Below are 15,950 nucleotides of genomic sequence, written 5' to 3'. Positions count from 1 at the left end.
AGGGAATTAAATAAAAGTCTTAAACACACCCTTTGTAGCATGGATTCTGACCAGGCATAACCATTGTGCTCTACTGTCCATTGCAATATCGTCCTCATAATGCCCAACATGACATCACACTGCAGAATATTGATCAGACTTTCAAACAAAGGGCAGAATGGAGGAAGTACAGGAGGTGGGAGTGCTGAAACAGAAATGAATTGATGAAGTATTGTACAGCTTTGGTAGAGAAACTTTTATAATAGTATTTAAGAATTCATCATCCAGGGGCCTTTCAAGATGGAAAAAAAAATGTATCAACTGATTTTGTACTCAGTGTCCCACCATTTATGCCACCAGAGCAGCTTGGCTGCCAGCTATCCCTGGTATAAGCTCTCTCGCCCCCACCATTCTTGTTACTTTGATAAAAGAAATAACATGGAAAAGAAAGATCACACAAAACATTCTATATCAATTCTCCTCTTCCTTCAGAGGCTGCTAGAACATGAGAGCTTCATGTGAACCATGCCTACTACATGATTTCAGACATCGAAAACTGACTTGAGTAACCATACACACTCTGTGGAAAAACCACAAAATTCTGGTTTACAATACTTGTTCCTGAAAACCTCTAGCATCAACCTTTCTGTATGCTTTATTTTATGAGATTTATTCTGATACAAAACTTTTGACAACTTTGGGCAAGAATACAAATGTGTTTGTAAAGGACTCTAAGGGTGCAATCCTATCCTGCGCTGGAACAGGCAAGCCAAGAGACTTGCGCTGTGTCCAGCGCAGGATAGGTGCCCGAAGCGGCTCAGCCAGAGGCAAGGGGAAATTTTTTGGGTTTTGCTTATGTCAGCTGTGGAACTACAGCTATGAAAGTCACAAAGAAGGCAGCACAGAATTGCTCCTCCGGGTTGCAGTCTTAGGCCATTGCTTGCAAACAAAAGAAAACAGTAGCTGTATATTTATATAGGACTGAGTTTAACCAGAGGTAATTGGAACTCTGAAGGCAAATATTGATTTTTAAAAAGTGAGAGAAACATCCATGGGAAAACCATTATAATTGGCAAGCCAGATACCTGTATCTTCCCGATTTTGTCGTCTTAGTTTCCTTTGGGCTTCCTCTGCCTTATAAAAAAAAGAAAAAAGAAAGGTGTTATATTTCAAATGCAGGCATGTCTACAGACATATCATCACTGTGTAATTAACGGGCACTGTGCATTTTACTTTTCCATTCCATTTTTCTAACATGTATAGGTGAAGCAATAATCCGACACCTTCAACTTGGACATCCTCATTATTAAAGATAGCAAACAATGAAGTATACTTGATGTTATTGAATAACAAGTCAATTTGCTCTAAAAAAATCAATATACATTGGATTGTAAAATGCTGTAATCCTGCATGCACAAAATTCCCACCATCAAGAAGTCCAGATGTACCAGAATTTGAACCCTAAAACCAGTTAAGTATTTTACTGAACTGAAACTGAATACCTTGGTTGCATTACTAAAACCAAACACTATACACAATAAATTGTCCTTAGATTAGTTCTCTCTTTAGCTGCTACTTTTTATTTGTTTGCAGCTCTTGAAATTGTTTTCATTGTTGATAAATATTTTATTATGTTTTTGTTCTCCACAAAGAGGGATAAAGCAGTGAAATGTTTATACAATATATATAAAAGCACAGTAAGTACTCACAATATGTGAACTTGACAGACAGACCAAAAAATATGAAAAGTGAATTCAAATGAACATAAACCCTTTATTCACATCCAGACTGGTTTTTAAACTTCTTTTACAGTACCATTCTATTGCCGAAACAGTTAATCTGGATTTAGGATGCTATACAGTCATTGTAGGCAATTATGTCTGCATTAATGTTTAGAACTGTTATCAGGCAGCCCAATCCTTAGCTGCCCGGAACTGCGAGACCTGGCAGCTCCACAAAGGGCTCCCATTAGATCCAGAGCCTCCTGCGCTACCGCGGGAGGCTTCTCAGGAGAAGGGGACTTTCGTCCCCTTCCCCCAAGTAAGGGAAGCAGTCCGCAATGGGACTACTCACTTTAGTGATGACTGTTTGGTCACAGCTAAAGTGAAGGTGCTCGTGTAGGGTGCGCAGCCCTGCTTGAGCGCCGTGGATCCTGCGGAGCTTAGCTCCTCTTCTCCCCACTCCCGACACACCTACCCCACGCCCCAGCCATGCCTCCCCCTCCCCGGAACGCCTCCCCCACGCCCCCAGACATGCCCCCATTTCCCATTCCACAGCCCGGTGGTCACAGACACTGCCAAGCCATGGAATGTGGGCGCCCACCACGCGCTGGCTCAACGCCAGCCGGAGGTGAGCCAGCTCTGGCGGGAGCCCAGCAGCAAGCCCCAGAAACGTGTCTTACGGCACGTTTGCAACTGTGGTGTGTGCCGCGGAGGCGCAGCACGGACCACAGGATTGGGCTCTAATACAGTAATTCTGCTCAGAATTCTCTTCAGTCATGTAAATTCCCACTATTTCAGCCATACATATTCATGTCCATTGCTTCTGACCAAAATAAGCAAGTGATCTTAAAAAGGTTTCACAGCATAATGTTATTTGAATGAAGGAAACTCCTACAATCAGTCACACTGTTATAGTTAATTTTCTTTCTTTTCCATAGTTACCTTAGATTGCTCCGCTCTTGAAAAATGATAAAAATATAAATTGAAATCTTTACCACATTCTGGCTTCAACTCATAGAGTCCTCTGCCTGTTAAGCCTGGTTTCCTAAAACACAATTAACAAAAATCAAAATTTACAAATTAACAACTAAAACCATCATTAAAGAGGTTCCATGTATATAAAACAGCCAGCCCCAGAATGCTCAGGTTAAGTTATGGTGGCTTATTTAGGCATCCTTTTAATGAGAGCACCAAGATGGTAACAACGTCCACTTAAGAACTTATTGTCCAGTTTCTTCCTGATTTGGTTAGCCTAGGAGAGCAACAGAGACAGTTGCCACTGCAGTTTACAATCAAATAAGACATTTTCCTAAAAAGACTACTATTTATTTTCTGGTGTTGACAGTAAGAGACCAAAAGGAATTTTTACTTCACATGAACAGTATTATCTCAGATAAAGATGACCGATATGCTCCCCACATATATTTATTAAAATGGCTGGTTAAATTGTGTACTAGAGAGAAAAGCATCTCCTGTTTTAGGAATGTAATTGAAGTTTTAAGCAATATAAACTGGACCTACAAGTCCTCCTTTTACATATTTAAAATTATGATTGTACAAAAAGATATTACTTGAAACAGGCAACGGCTTCAATCACACTTTCCATTCCAGTCTCTTTGTTCTCCTACATAACACAAACACAAACATAAATCATTTATTACTTTTCAAACATACTCATGTATTTATACCATATCAAGCTAAAGCAGAAGCAACAGGTTTTAAGTATCTCTTAGGACTGTATGCTAACTTTGAAAACAAGTACTGGGATGGGGCAGGAAGGATGCATAAGTCCTGCTCTGTTAAAATGGGCGTAATGTTCCTGTAACTTTTTGTACTATTTATTGCTACTTTTTTGTTTGTTTGACTCATATGCCAATAAAGGTAAATGAATGAATGAATGAAATCCTGCTCTGGCTGCCCACTATGCGCACTGCCATGATTCCCCACCTAGATAGAGCAACAGAAATGATGAATATCTGAAAGACTGTCTTATTCCATGGTTCTGGGCAGTTTTTCTTTATTCCCTTTCCCATACAGCCCCTTGTGACCCCTGCAACCTCGCCTTTTACAATTGGGATCCATCAAAATGAGTTCAAGTGAGAAAATTAAATATATTGACTAATTTCTATAAGATGGCAGGTTAGCAGCTCCAAGAATATCCTCAAAAGCACACTGATGGGAAGAAACTACACTTACTATTTGCCACTAAAAGGTATACCAACCCTCCCCCCTGGCATCACCAAAGTCTTTAAGGCTTTCCACTAACTAAAAAAGTTATACTGAACAATTTTTAATACTCACATCTTCTGGCAATGCTTTTACTAATTCACTGTGAGCCATAGGTCTGATGCTCAACTGATGAATAATCTCTCGTTTGATTTCATCTGTAGCATTGACCTGACCAACACCAGGAATAAATCTCTCACCTGAAAAAGAAAATCAATAGTATGTTTTGATTTCTGCCTTTTAATAATTATTCACATAAACTATGTGAACATTTATCCTGTCAACCCACAAATAATAAAAACATTAGAAAAAGCTACTCTTGGTCTTATAGATGTCTAGGGTTTCGACAGGTTTGACACCACAACCAGACCATGCAGGAAGGAGACAAAGGGGTTCACATCGAGTTGCTGCCTTCCACTTGGTTTTTTCGGGGGAGGGGGAGTGGAATTTGCACCCTGACTCAAGCAGCACTTGATCTTGGGCTGTATGACATTTTACATTTATTTGATAGAAAGTAACTGGAATAAAACCTCTTTAGGATCTGACACAAACGAAATCCCAGGGCTACTCCCAGAATATGTATAATGGGGGGAAGCAATCAAAAGTGATAGGACATTGTAAACTGCTTCTGAACTTTCTATGGAAAAGTTTTCTTAAATATTTCTTAAATATTCTTAGCACCACCACCCTCCATATAACAAGAAACAGCATTTCACACCATCATATGAAGTTGGGTGAGCAGTCTCCACATCTCACCATAACATTGGTGTAAATGTTTCCCTTTCAACGCAATACCAGAAGTATGAAGACAGCATGGAAGTTGTTTCCTATCCCATAACATGCAAAATTGCTGTCTCAAAAATAGTAAGGCATTCTATGCAAGAATTGTAAAAGGAAGCATATTCCCTTTATGATTCAAGACAAAGCCAAACATAACATGTGGGGTTCCCAGCTAGGTTTTCATAGCCACCCAGCCCATAATAAACTGGCTAAAATAAATGCAAACTTACCAACAATAATAATAATTAGGTACAGCATTTCTTCAATAAGTGTATTATTTTGCTGAACAACATCCTGAAAGAAAAATAAACAAAATATCTGATAAATAATACTTTAAAATGGTATCTAAGTGGTCAATACAACCCAAGGTTTACATTACACATAATGGAAAGTGTCTGGTATTTCATTTGATGCATACTTGAAATAGAAAATGTAACTTTCAACAGCCCATAGCATACCTTGTTGGAATTTTCAGAACTGAATCTTTTCCCATAATCTGGAGTGCTAAATATCTGGTAGAGCTCAAAGCGACTCAGCATTATCATTAGGAAATGATTTGGATCCATCATGGATGCACCTGTCTAAAGGAATTTTTAAAAATATATATTATACAGTTGGGTGAAAGTAAAACATTATGCTAATTAAAAAAGAAGGTTGCTATCACTGGTTTGGGCAACATGGTGTACATCAAGTGCTTTGCCACATCAGAAATGTGAACAATTTTCCCTTCCCCCTGCACCCCATCCCAATTCTGAGGGTTCCCCGATTGGCAGGAGAGGTTTTTGGGAAGACAAAATGCACGCCTGTGAGAAGGTGGAGAAATACCCATATGGCAACTTCCTTCTGCATGAGGTCCTTTTGACTCCACCTGATGCCAGAAAATGTTCTAAAAATCAGCAATTTTTAGAATACAGCCACATTTGTGACATCTTCAGTGCCCACAACCCTTTCTACAATCTAATTAAGCTAACAGGGAAGAAAGAGCATAACACATATACAGTACATAAATATCCGTAACATGGCATTAAACGATGTTACCTGGAGCATCACTATGTCTTTGTCGAACATCTCTCTTCTGCATTTCACATTATGATAGTAGTATATCTAGGGGCCAGAAATGGTTTTTATAATTTATAAATAAGTCATTCAACATATGAAATAAAATGCAGAAACTCCATCAGAAATTATTATAGCAACTGGAAGATTTGAGAAGATAGTCTGACAAAACTAGTAAGATGACTGGGGAAAAAACAGAGGAGTATGGTTGCCAAGCTGGTCTAAAAGAATAAGGTATGGTTTTGTTTCAGCTGTGCCATCTTAATATGCTCATCTGTGCTGGCAAACATGTGCAACATGTCTAACTTCAGAGCTACTCTGAATGGAAATTAGTCTAATGAAAAGATATAGCTTGACGTGTTACCAGTTGATTTATTAGCATCTTATGCACTTGGGTGAATTACTATAGCACATAGCGTTTTCATTAATCTTCAAGTTATTTTAAAAACAACAGAGAGAGAGAGACATCTGAAAATATAACTGAGGTCTCTTGTTCAGTGACATACAGGCTACAACATTAAGCATACAGTGTTTAACAAGGTCAATTAACAAGTGTTTAACAAGTGTTTCGCCTTGGTCAATATATAGCTAAATGGCTGGCAATCCAGAGAGACTTCAAAGATTATTATAATCGAAGTACAGCAGACTATAACTTTGCAGATAGCCACCTATCAACTACTTGTGGATCAGTTTCTCAAACTGCCCTATAACTTGTGTGTTCACACAGGAAGAGGGGCTGGTAAACTTTTGCATTTAAGACTTACTTGGTTAACAAGTGAGAACCCATTTCTTCTCCACATTCCAGCATGTACTTGGGCACAGAGAACTAGACATCGTAGGGGATGTTCTATTAGCATAGGTGGACTAAGTTCACTCTGCATTAATCAAATGCAACACATACAGAGAAAACCTTAGACATCATGTATGTTTTGCGAAACCTTTAAAAGACATTTATAAATAAGACAAAAATCTCTTCTTGAAAAAAATTGGAAATGCTTATACTAGTTCACCGAAAAAACATCCTTTGACTCGATAAGTGGAGACCTCCACTAAAATTATTTATAACTTTTAGCCTTTTTCTTTGTATTATCAATTACATAAAAGTCAGCATTTCCCACTAATGAGTCTCATTAACAACCAGAAGTACCTGATAGACAAACTATTCTGAAAGATCTTTTGGGTAGTAAAAATTTAACCTTTGCTTTTACAAATCACTCTTATTATCTGGACATGTCTATTTCTTAGGTTCCATGTAGACAACCCTTAAACTATGAGTTTACTTAACCATGGATAAGAATATCTGAATACCCAACAGACAAATCCTAACTAAATTCCTCCATGTTGATGCAGTAGTGCTGGTGCAAGTTCCATTACATCCTGTGGGAGAATTTTGGCTGCTGGAGGTCTACTCAAGGTAAGGGGACATTCGTCCCCTTGCCCTAACATAAGCCCCAGCAGCTGGGAAGGGAAAACTTGGACCTGTACCAGTAATATCACTGGTACAAGTCTGAGTTGATCTATGTTGGCTGATCAGGCCCAGGAAGGGGAACAGGATATGGTGAATGCCGATGCCTCCAATTCCACACCCCTTCTGAGCTGGATCCTCCCATCCCCGCTGCTGCCCACCCCCTGCCCCATTCCACTCTCCCTCTGCCCTTCCTCCACCCCTCAACTGCAATCACCTGCTCCGGCAGGTGTTGCTCCATGCTCTGTGCCAGTAGAAGGGCTCTGGCTTTCCCGCTGGCATGCACAACCACTACAATGTCATAAAGTGCTCTATGGCACACCAAAAGTGTGCACACCCTGCAGGGACACATCTTGAATAGGAGTGGGATCTGAATCATGATAATGACTGCAAACCACAATACGAAATCATTGTATTAATCATGGTTAAGTGTTTTATTATCTGCACTGATAAAATCATGGCTAAATTCCTCTGTTCCCTTCAGCCTCTTTCCTCACAAGGTACAACAGATCTTGCTTATACAATCCCATACACTCTCCAAAGGCAGGTTTAGTTCAGTAAACTAACTAGGCTGGGCAGAAATGGGTCAAGCATCATGTTTTCATTGGGTCTTAGCTTTACACCTTTGCTTCATCTCCAAATCCCAAAAGCATTCTGGCTGTTAGTATGAGAGTAAACATCCGAAGTAACTTTTTCTACATATAACATTGTGTGAAATATTAACATCTCTTTACCACCAACAATTTCATTAAATACCCCAATCCACAAGACTGATGAACTTCATTACTACTCACCATTGGCAGCTGTTCTGGAAACTTGTATGCTACTTCACTTTTGCTCAGAAGTACATGCAAACCTATATCAGGAAAAAAAGAGCAGCATTTTTGCAATAATGAAGTATAGTGCCCATGGTGTTTATTTTTTTTTAAGAGTTCCTCTTCAACTAAACCATGAAACCAATGACTTGGATCAAAGTTTCTCTGAATTGACTTCTACTCATGGAATGAAACTTCCCTGCCTTTCACTGTAGCTCCCTGCATTCTCCCCTCCAAGCTATTGGAGTTTTCCTCTAGAACATTGAATGTAGCAGAAAGGGAAACTGCTCAAAGTGGAGCGGAAGGTGATTACACAAACTGAAGTGGCTTCTATTCACTTAAGGGCAATTTGGATCCAGACCAAATATCAAATAAAGCTGAGAGAAATGTTCCCCATTTTTCCATGAGGGAAACTCATATTACAAATACACTTATGTGTATCACTGAATAGTCTTGCTACTTTAATAAAGTTGCAATAGAAGTACTGCTTCTTTGAACAAAATACTGAACTCAAATTGGCATCTATTAACTCTTCCTTTGTTCAGAACAAACAGGAATCATTCCAGCCTGTACACAACAGAAAGTCAACCTAAAAACTCAATTTAAGAGCATGTATTACACTGGAAAGAAATCTATTAAATTGTTTATAAGTACATATGATATTAAGTGAGTTAATATGCCATATTTTCTTTTAAAAAAACTTAAACACCAGTATGATGGGGGTTGGTTGGCAACCAGCAGTCTCGAAAGACTATGATATAAGCCTGCAGCACCCGGTATTCCCCAGCGGTCTCCCATCCAAGTACTGACCAGGATTGACCCTACTTAGCTTCCAAGATCAAATGAGATCGGGCATGTGCAGGGTAACAGTTGCGTATGGGGAAACCCCAGACTCAGTGTATGGGAAAGGGAGTTAACCCTTTGCCATGCGGGAAAAGCTACTGTTCGTGCCAAATAGCAGCTGTGGGAGTTCTAGAGAGAACTGTGAATGAAGCAAAGAGTTAGCTTCTCAAGATGCCATACCATAGTCCTTATAAGGTTGCCAACCACAACTAGTCTTTGAAAAAAGACCAAAAAAACCACAAAGATGGAGTTACAATTATTAACTTAATGCTCAACCTATACAGTTTAGATCAGTGGTTCCTAAACTGTGAGCCATGGTTTCCTGGGGAGCCACAGAAACCAGACAAGGGAGACACGGAATCCTTGCGAAAAACCCACTGCTCTATACAATGTATAGGATTGTAGCCCTAATTGGGAGCCGTGGACATGGCCCACTAGGTCAAGGGAGACGCTAGTCAAAAGAGTTTGGAAACCACCGGCTCAGATCATACACAGCATGGAAACCACACACTGCTGCTTGAAAGTCTCAACAAGTCACATTTTTGCAGACTGCACCAAACAGAGGGCCCACGAAAGGCCTGTCAGGGCATAATGCATATATTTGTTCTAGACTATGTTTCAGGTAATTCTGTAGAGATATATCTAAATACCAATGTGTGACAAACTTACATAGTGCACAAGATAGTCTCATGGCCAGCTGCAGGCTCATGCCATAGTCTTGGTAGTGCATCAAGACACAAAGTGATGCAGAACAGTAGAGTTCACATGTTTGCAGGACAAACATGTTATCAGCCCTCCAAAAAAAAAAAGTTACATGTGTCTTACAGCTAGGAAACTATCTAACCTTTCAATCTTTGCTTGCAAAACTTGCTTGGGGAACACACACACAATTTACACACTATATAATTCTTACCTGCAAGTAAACGGGAAACAGGGAGATGAATGCTAACTTTTTCCTGAGAAACACAGTATCGAATAGTCTCAACAGAGTGTCCACACATACTGAGAACAATAGGCTGCTCTCCATCAGTAAAGCCACTGTGGCATTGCATCAGTGTTGTCAAACATTTCTTATAAGCTTCAATAAGCACTTTTTCCTATAAAAAGATTTAAGTTAAAAACATTCAAAGAAAACACAGCTCTTCAACATTAAAACAAAATGACAGTGTGTTTATACTCAAAATACATGGACCAAGATTTGTCACCTTCAAGTACTGTTCTTAATCTATTGTCTTTAAGCCCTACCACCAACCTTAACATTAAGTTTGGTGATGCTTATTGTTCAAGCCAGGGGTGCCCAAATCCCGGCCCTGGGGCCACTTGCAGCCCTTGAGGCCTCTCAATGCGGCCCTCAGGGAGACCCCAGTCTTCAATGAGCCTCTGGCCCTCCGGAGATTTGTTGGAGACCGCTCTGGCCCAACGCAACTGATCTCAGCAACTGAGGGTAACTATTTGACCTCTCGCATGAGCTGTGGGGTGAGGGCTCCCTCCACTGCTTGCTGTTTCACGTCTGTGATGCAGTAGTGGCAGCAAAGGAAAGGCCAGCCTTGCTTTGTGCAAGGTCTTTTATAGGCCTTGAGCTATTGCAAGACCTTCATTCATTCATATAAGTTCATCTTTAATATATTCATTTATGTAAACTTATTTAAATTTATTCAAATTTTAAATGTAAATTAATTCTTTTTTCCCCCAGGCCCCTGACACATTGTCAGAGAGCTGATGTGGCCCTCCTGCCAAAAACTTTGGACACCCCTGGTTCAAGCAATGGTGGGCACAGAATTTTTACCTTCTGTAAAATGTTTTCTCTCTTCCCTTGCCTCAAGGTGAGAGCTACAGTTCTAGCCCAAATCTAGTGCTGTTAGTATTCCAAAGTCTACTAATTAGTCTATTTCAGTAGTTCTCAAACGGGTCACTCTTCATCCCTACAAAACTCCTGGAGAGTCTGAGAACCTGAAGAGTCTACTCCAAAGCTCCTTGTTTGAAAAATGTGCATAACAATTGGGGCCTCATTTTTTAAATAGTTCAATTCTATTTAGATGCATGTAAACTCTTACTCAAAAAATTAAGCTATTCTATTAATTTAAATGAGACAACTTACATCTAAAGCACACCAGTCCTGCATCATAGAGATGACATGTGTTAATCTCATCTGCAATGTGAATGCTGCTTCCCACTCTGGTTCCATTTCAATATGCTGCCCTACTTGACGTGTTATCGGATCCATACCCTTCACAGAGAGATAACATCACAGTTAAGCAAAGAAACTGGAAAGCAAGAAAGTATGTTAACAGCACAACTCACCAGAATTTGCCTAGTGATTGCCAACAGAGGCCTATTGAAACAACCTGCTCTGTGGCAGTTATTACCCCAGAACCTCTAGAACAATGAAACCCAACAATAAAATTTTACAAGGCACTGGTGATAAGGTACATGATGAGTAACCTAGACTATGTCATATATATATTAAAGGTCACCCACCTGCATACACTTCAGCAACTCCAAGAAGACATCAAAGCCATCTAGAAATCTTTGTCTCAGGTCATCTGACCAGTCAGTTGGTTTGCTTACCAACACATATCTAAATAGAGCAGAAATAAGTTTAAGGGTTTATTTTTGTGTACCTGCACAGAAATATTTTGATTATTAGACACACATACACTCACTTTAAATCCAAAATCAAGCTTTGGACTCGTCTGAACTTGAAAGCCTGCAGGGCAGTATAGCGTTCAAATTGAAATCTTCCCTGTATATCCCGATGCCGCAAATGATCCATAAAGGCTGAGATGATAGTAGTCATAAGGTTCTCTTCTATTATTAACATCCGAGCCTAAGTTAAAATACATCAAAAAGTTCATTTCAATCAACATCCATACCAGAAACTCATAGCCCAAACCAATGCTTCCAAGTGACCAGGGCTGCAGCGGCACTGAAATGGCTACAGCTGCATCCCATGGGGCTAGGAAGCAGTGCCAGGGCTACTTGGGGAAGGGAAAGGGCGCAGATTCAAGGAGACTTGAGTTGGGTCACTCGGAATGGAGGGTGAGTGGGTTAGGATATGACGGCAGAGCCTGCAGCCATCTCAGCCCCACTCCTGCAACTCCATGTCTTCCCCCACCCTCCCTCCATCCAGAATGCCACCTCTGCCCAGACTTACCATTTCACCACCCGGTGCTTGCCAGGAGCTCCGAGCAGTGGTCCCCTGACCTCCTCCCAGCACTGCCTCAGTGTGGGCTCATGCTAAGCCAGCTCTGGCACCAAACCAGCGCAGACTGTTGCAGGTGTGCCTTACAGCACATCTGCAACACTGTGCGCTGGGCTGGCGAGAGCCCCAATTGGATCTGGCTCTCAAGCAACAGAGATTCATTCTAGATACTCATTTCTAGATTCCTGAAGTAATTCCAAAATAATAAGTACTTGTATGGGATACCATCTAGGAATCCAATGTGTGTACCTTCTGTGCTCCTTGGACAGAGGATGCGATAGGGATATAGTTATACAAATCTGTATTTCTTTCTAAGAACTGTACTTTTTAAGAACTACTGGGCTGTACCTATTGTTTACATGATCACATAAAACACCAATCATTAACTGGAATTATTCATCTGTGAATTCCATAATCACAGATTTTAACAACAGATTTTTAAATTGGTTAACTTAGATCAGGAAAAAGTACCAAAAACAAAACAGTAGAACCACTACCCTAACTAAATTCTGAACGAAGCAATTATAAGACCTTTCATCCTGCCCCAATAAGGCACGAATTGCTTGTGTCAAGATAGACCTCCTTCTGTTGTTTTCCCCATTGTCTGTTTCAGAATGTAAACTCCTTGCACATTGCACTATGCACATTGATGGCACTGTACAAAACAACAACAATGAACTATCAGTGGAAAATCTGAGTTACAATCTAAGCAAATAGAGGGTTTCATTTAACACTGAAGTACTTACAAGTGAAGGCACTGTGAATATCTGAACCGACAGGTCAGCAATTGAGTACTCTCTGTCGTGGTCATCTTTCACATAATCATTCTGCAATCGCTTATAATTCTATTAAGAGGGAGGCAAAAAAGGCAAAGGGTGCCAACTATCAGTTTAAAAAAAGGCAGCACTACTCACCAGAGTAGGTACAGTGAAGAGCTGAACAGATAGAGCAGTCACCGACACTGCCCGCTCGTGATCATCCTCCATAAAATCTCTCTGCAACTGCCGGAAATTCTAAACAACAAGGGGGAAATTCACCTCTAATCCGCACTGACTGGATGTTTTGTCTAAATTTAATGTTTGTAGTGGGAAAATCCTGGGCTAAAACTGTGTCCTTTTAAAGTAAAAAGCAACTTTGCAATATTATTAAAATTTCCAGGGTCAAGAACATAAGAAGATCCTGCTGGACCAGGCCAAAGGCCCATCTAGTCCAGCTTCCTGTACCTCACAGTAACCCACCAGATGCCTCAAGAAGCACACAAGACAGCACCTGTATCTTGTTTCCTCTCCCTTGCATCTGGAATTCAGAGATAGGCTACCACTAAAACCCAGAGGCTGCAACCAGTCACGACTTGAATCTGTAATGGACTTCTCCTACATAAATCTGTCCAGTCCCCTTTTAAAGGCATTTAGGCCAGGTGCCATCATAATGTCCTATGCCAAGGAATTCCACAGATTAATTATAAACTGAGTAGAGAATATTTTCTTTTGTCTGTTCTAACTCTCCCACCAGTCAATTTTAGTAGATGACCCCAAGTTATGTTGTTGTGAGAGAAGAAAAAGAACTTCCCTCTATCAATCCCATCATAATTTTATATATCTCAATCATGTCCTCCCTTAAGCACCTTCTTTCTACATTGAAGAGTTCCAAGAATAAAATAGTTATAGCAGCAGCTGTTACTTGCATCAAGCAAAAGGAATTTTTAATTAGAAGTATAAGTTGTTACTGAAAATAGTGGGTGGCAGCCCAATTAGTACTTCGCCATTGGGAGTTCCCTGTGAACTTTGCAGAGGGAGCTCTGGAGAGCAGAAGTGTTACCTGGGATGCCACCCACAATGATGTGTGATATTCAGAGCGTATATCTGAGAAGCTGTGCAACAAAAAAATGTTTATGGAGTTACTATAAAAATAAAACTTTGAGCCTATCCAAGCCCATGCAGAACAAAACAGGAATGGTTAGGAAAGGACATTTGACAGGCAGATCACACAGAAATATAATCTAAAGCATTGTGTCTGCTCCAGTGTGCATACAGAACTCTTATGGAAACACCCACTGACTTTAATTTTAAGGCCAGATCCACATATGGAGTTGCTCAACATTTAAGTCAGTGGGAAATCCTTTAGGCAGGAGCTCTACAAATGCCCGAAGCTCCCACAAACATAAGGAGCCCTTGCTCCAAGTTGTTACTCTTTAGTGTCAGGCATTCTATTTGAAAGATTAAAATCTGCATTTTAAAATATTTTTCATTAAATAAAGAAAAGTCACTCACTCTTGCAAATCGGATAGCAAAAAGCTTCTTGTACTTCAAATCCATGAGTAGGCTGCTCATGAATAACTGATGATAGACACTTCTAGCACCTGTTGAAAATATTTTTACATATTAATATGGAATATTATATAAGAAATAAAAAGACAATTTGAATAGTTACACAATTTTCAAGAGTAACAGTGCTATGACAGCAGCAGTAATAAGTAAAGATCATATCAGTTAAGATTCTTTAAGCCCTTACCAATGTCAGGTCCCAGAGTGCACAAAAGTTCCAAGGTCTTCTTAACAATTGCCACAACAACAGGCCCCATTCAGAAGTTATGCTCCCATGTGTTCCTGTACACAGCAAGGGCTCCCTGGTAGCAGGAATGCTACCAGGTGAAGCCCCCACCCCTCAATCAAAATTTATCTATATAGCAACAAATGCTGAGTATGGAAAGAGATCTTGCCTGTGATTACTTCCCTAGAATGTTTCCAGATAACAGAGCATCAAGCAGCACCTGATGCAACTAACACCTAAACTGTGCTACTGCTTCAGCTCCTTAGGGATGCAGCTGCTTAATTTGGCTGAGAGTTGCACCACCCCCAGCTTTGCACCCTATAATCTTCTATGCCACACTTCCCTCTTTAGAGCACCTTCCTCTAGGACTGTTGTAAACAAGTGCTAGGCAAAACAGAGGAGGTATTTGGAGATTCTGTGTCTGGTGCTTGAAGGCTGTGAATCTTATTTCCTGGCTGCTTGTTTCTCTGTGATAGTCCAGGCTATTCTAGCCATGAACAAGGTGCATATGTGGTACCTAGTTACAGAATGTGACCCAAGAAGTTCTAGAAAATCCCACCTTTCCAAAGTTTAGAGTCAGAGAGCATCAATTTATCCACAAGGGAAGAATTTTCTCCCTCTGGTCCTTCCTGTAAGCCAACTTGACACAATATTCTTCGTAAGCCATCTAAACAAAAAACACAACATACAAAAGGAAAAACAGGTTCACTTTAAGCATGAAATTTAAGTAGTACTTCTGACATTTAATCATGTGTGTGCAAAATCCTAAATTAAAATGTTATTTCTCTAAGCCTGAAATCCTATGCACACATACATAGAACATACATAGAATTCAATGAGATTTCTTTTTGGGTAGACGTGCATAGGATTGGGTTAATCTTGCACTGGCCAGTAAAATGTTCTAGACATTGAACATTTTACTGGCCAGTAAAATGTCTGGAAAGCAGGATGGCTGCAATGTAGTAGAAACCTCACTCAAAATAAAGCCAGGAATTACGGACTAAATTAGACAATGCATCATTCTTGCTCTTCAGATAGTTTTTCTTTAAAAACCCTTTGCCATGCTGTTTTCCTACAAAACAAAACAAAACAAAACCCTTACAGTGCCACTTAATACAACGGCACCTTCCAGTCATTCTAGAATGAGATATTTCTTAGGAATACAATGCGAGGACAAAGGGTTAATCTCCACCTTCTCCAATGTTGCAGTGCCAATCCATACCCCCCCCCCCATTTTTACACACACGCACACACTCTATAATGTGCCAGGTGGTTCTGGCATTGGACTATGACCTGGAAGAACCAGGTTTGAA

At 40.1% G+C, this 15,950-nt stretch overlaps 1 protein-coding gene across 2 annotated transcripts in view; it reads right to left on the bottom strand.

Moving 5' to 3' along the window:
• Positions 1-15,950, bottom strand: part of UBR2 (ubiquitin protein ligase E3 component n-recognin 2) — a 70,751-nt gene that overhangs the window by 34,368 nt on the left and 20,433 nt on the right. Inside the window, exons 9-25 of one of the 2 annotated variants that reach the window (XM_066622687.1) lie at positions 15,197-15,304; positions 14,358-14,446; positions 13,002-13,100; positions 11,549-11,712; positions 11,364-11,463; positions 10,984-11,112; positions 9,799-9,982; positions 8,022-8,083; positions 6,527-6,637; positions 5,745-5,810; positions 5,165-5,287; positions 4,937-5,000; positions 4,002-4,126; positions 3,272-3,324; positions 2,643-2,745; positions 1,065-1,113; positions 30-184 (exon numbers count right to left, since the gene is read on the bottom strand). In XM_066622687.1, coding sequence (XP_066478784.1) covers positions 30-184; positions 1,065-1,113; positions 2,643-2,745; positions 3,272-3,324; positions 4,002-4,126; positions 4,937-5,000; positions 5,165-5,287; positions 5,745-5,810; positions 6,527-6,637; positions 8,022-8,083; positions 9,799-9,982; positions 10,984-11,112; positions 11,364-11,463; positions 11,549-11,712; positions 13,002-13,100; positions 14,358-14,446; positions 15,197-15,304 — 1,784 coding nt within the window. Of the gene's footprint in view, positions 1-29; positions 185-1,064; positions 1,114-2,642; positions 2,746-3,271; positions 3,325-4,001; positions 4,127-4,936; positions 5,001-5,164; positions 5,288-5,744; positions 5,811-6,526; positions 6,638-8,021; positions 8,084-9,798; positions 9,983-10,983; positions 11,113-11,363; positions 11,464-11,548; positions 11,713-12,833; positions 12,933-13,001; positions 13,101-14,357; positions 14,447-15,196; positions 15,305-15,950 lie in introns of both variants that reach the window. The other variant, XM_066622686.1, reaches the window with a different exon arrangement.

The sequence above is a fragment of the Tiliqua scincoides genome, chromosome 1 (genome assembly GCF_035046505.1).
Source record: "Tiliqua scincoides isolate rTilSci1 chromosome 1, rTilSci1.hap2, whole genome shotgun sequence".
Taxonomy (NCBI): Eukaryota; Metazoa; Chordata; class Lepidosauria; order Squamata; family Scincidae; genus Tiliqua; species Tiliqua scincoides.
Note: the sequence above shows the minus strand (reverse complement) of the source record. Positions and strands in the feature narration are given on the sequence as shown.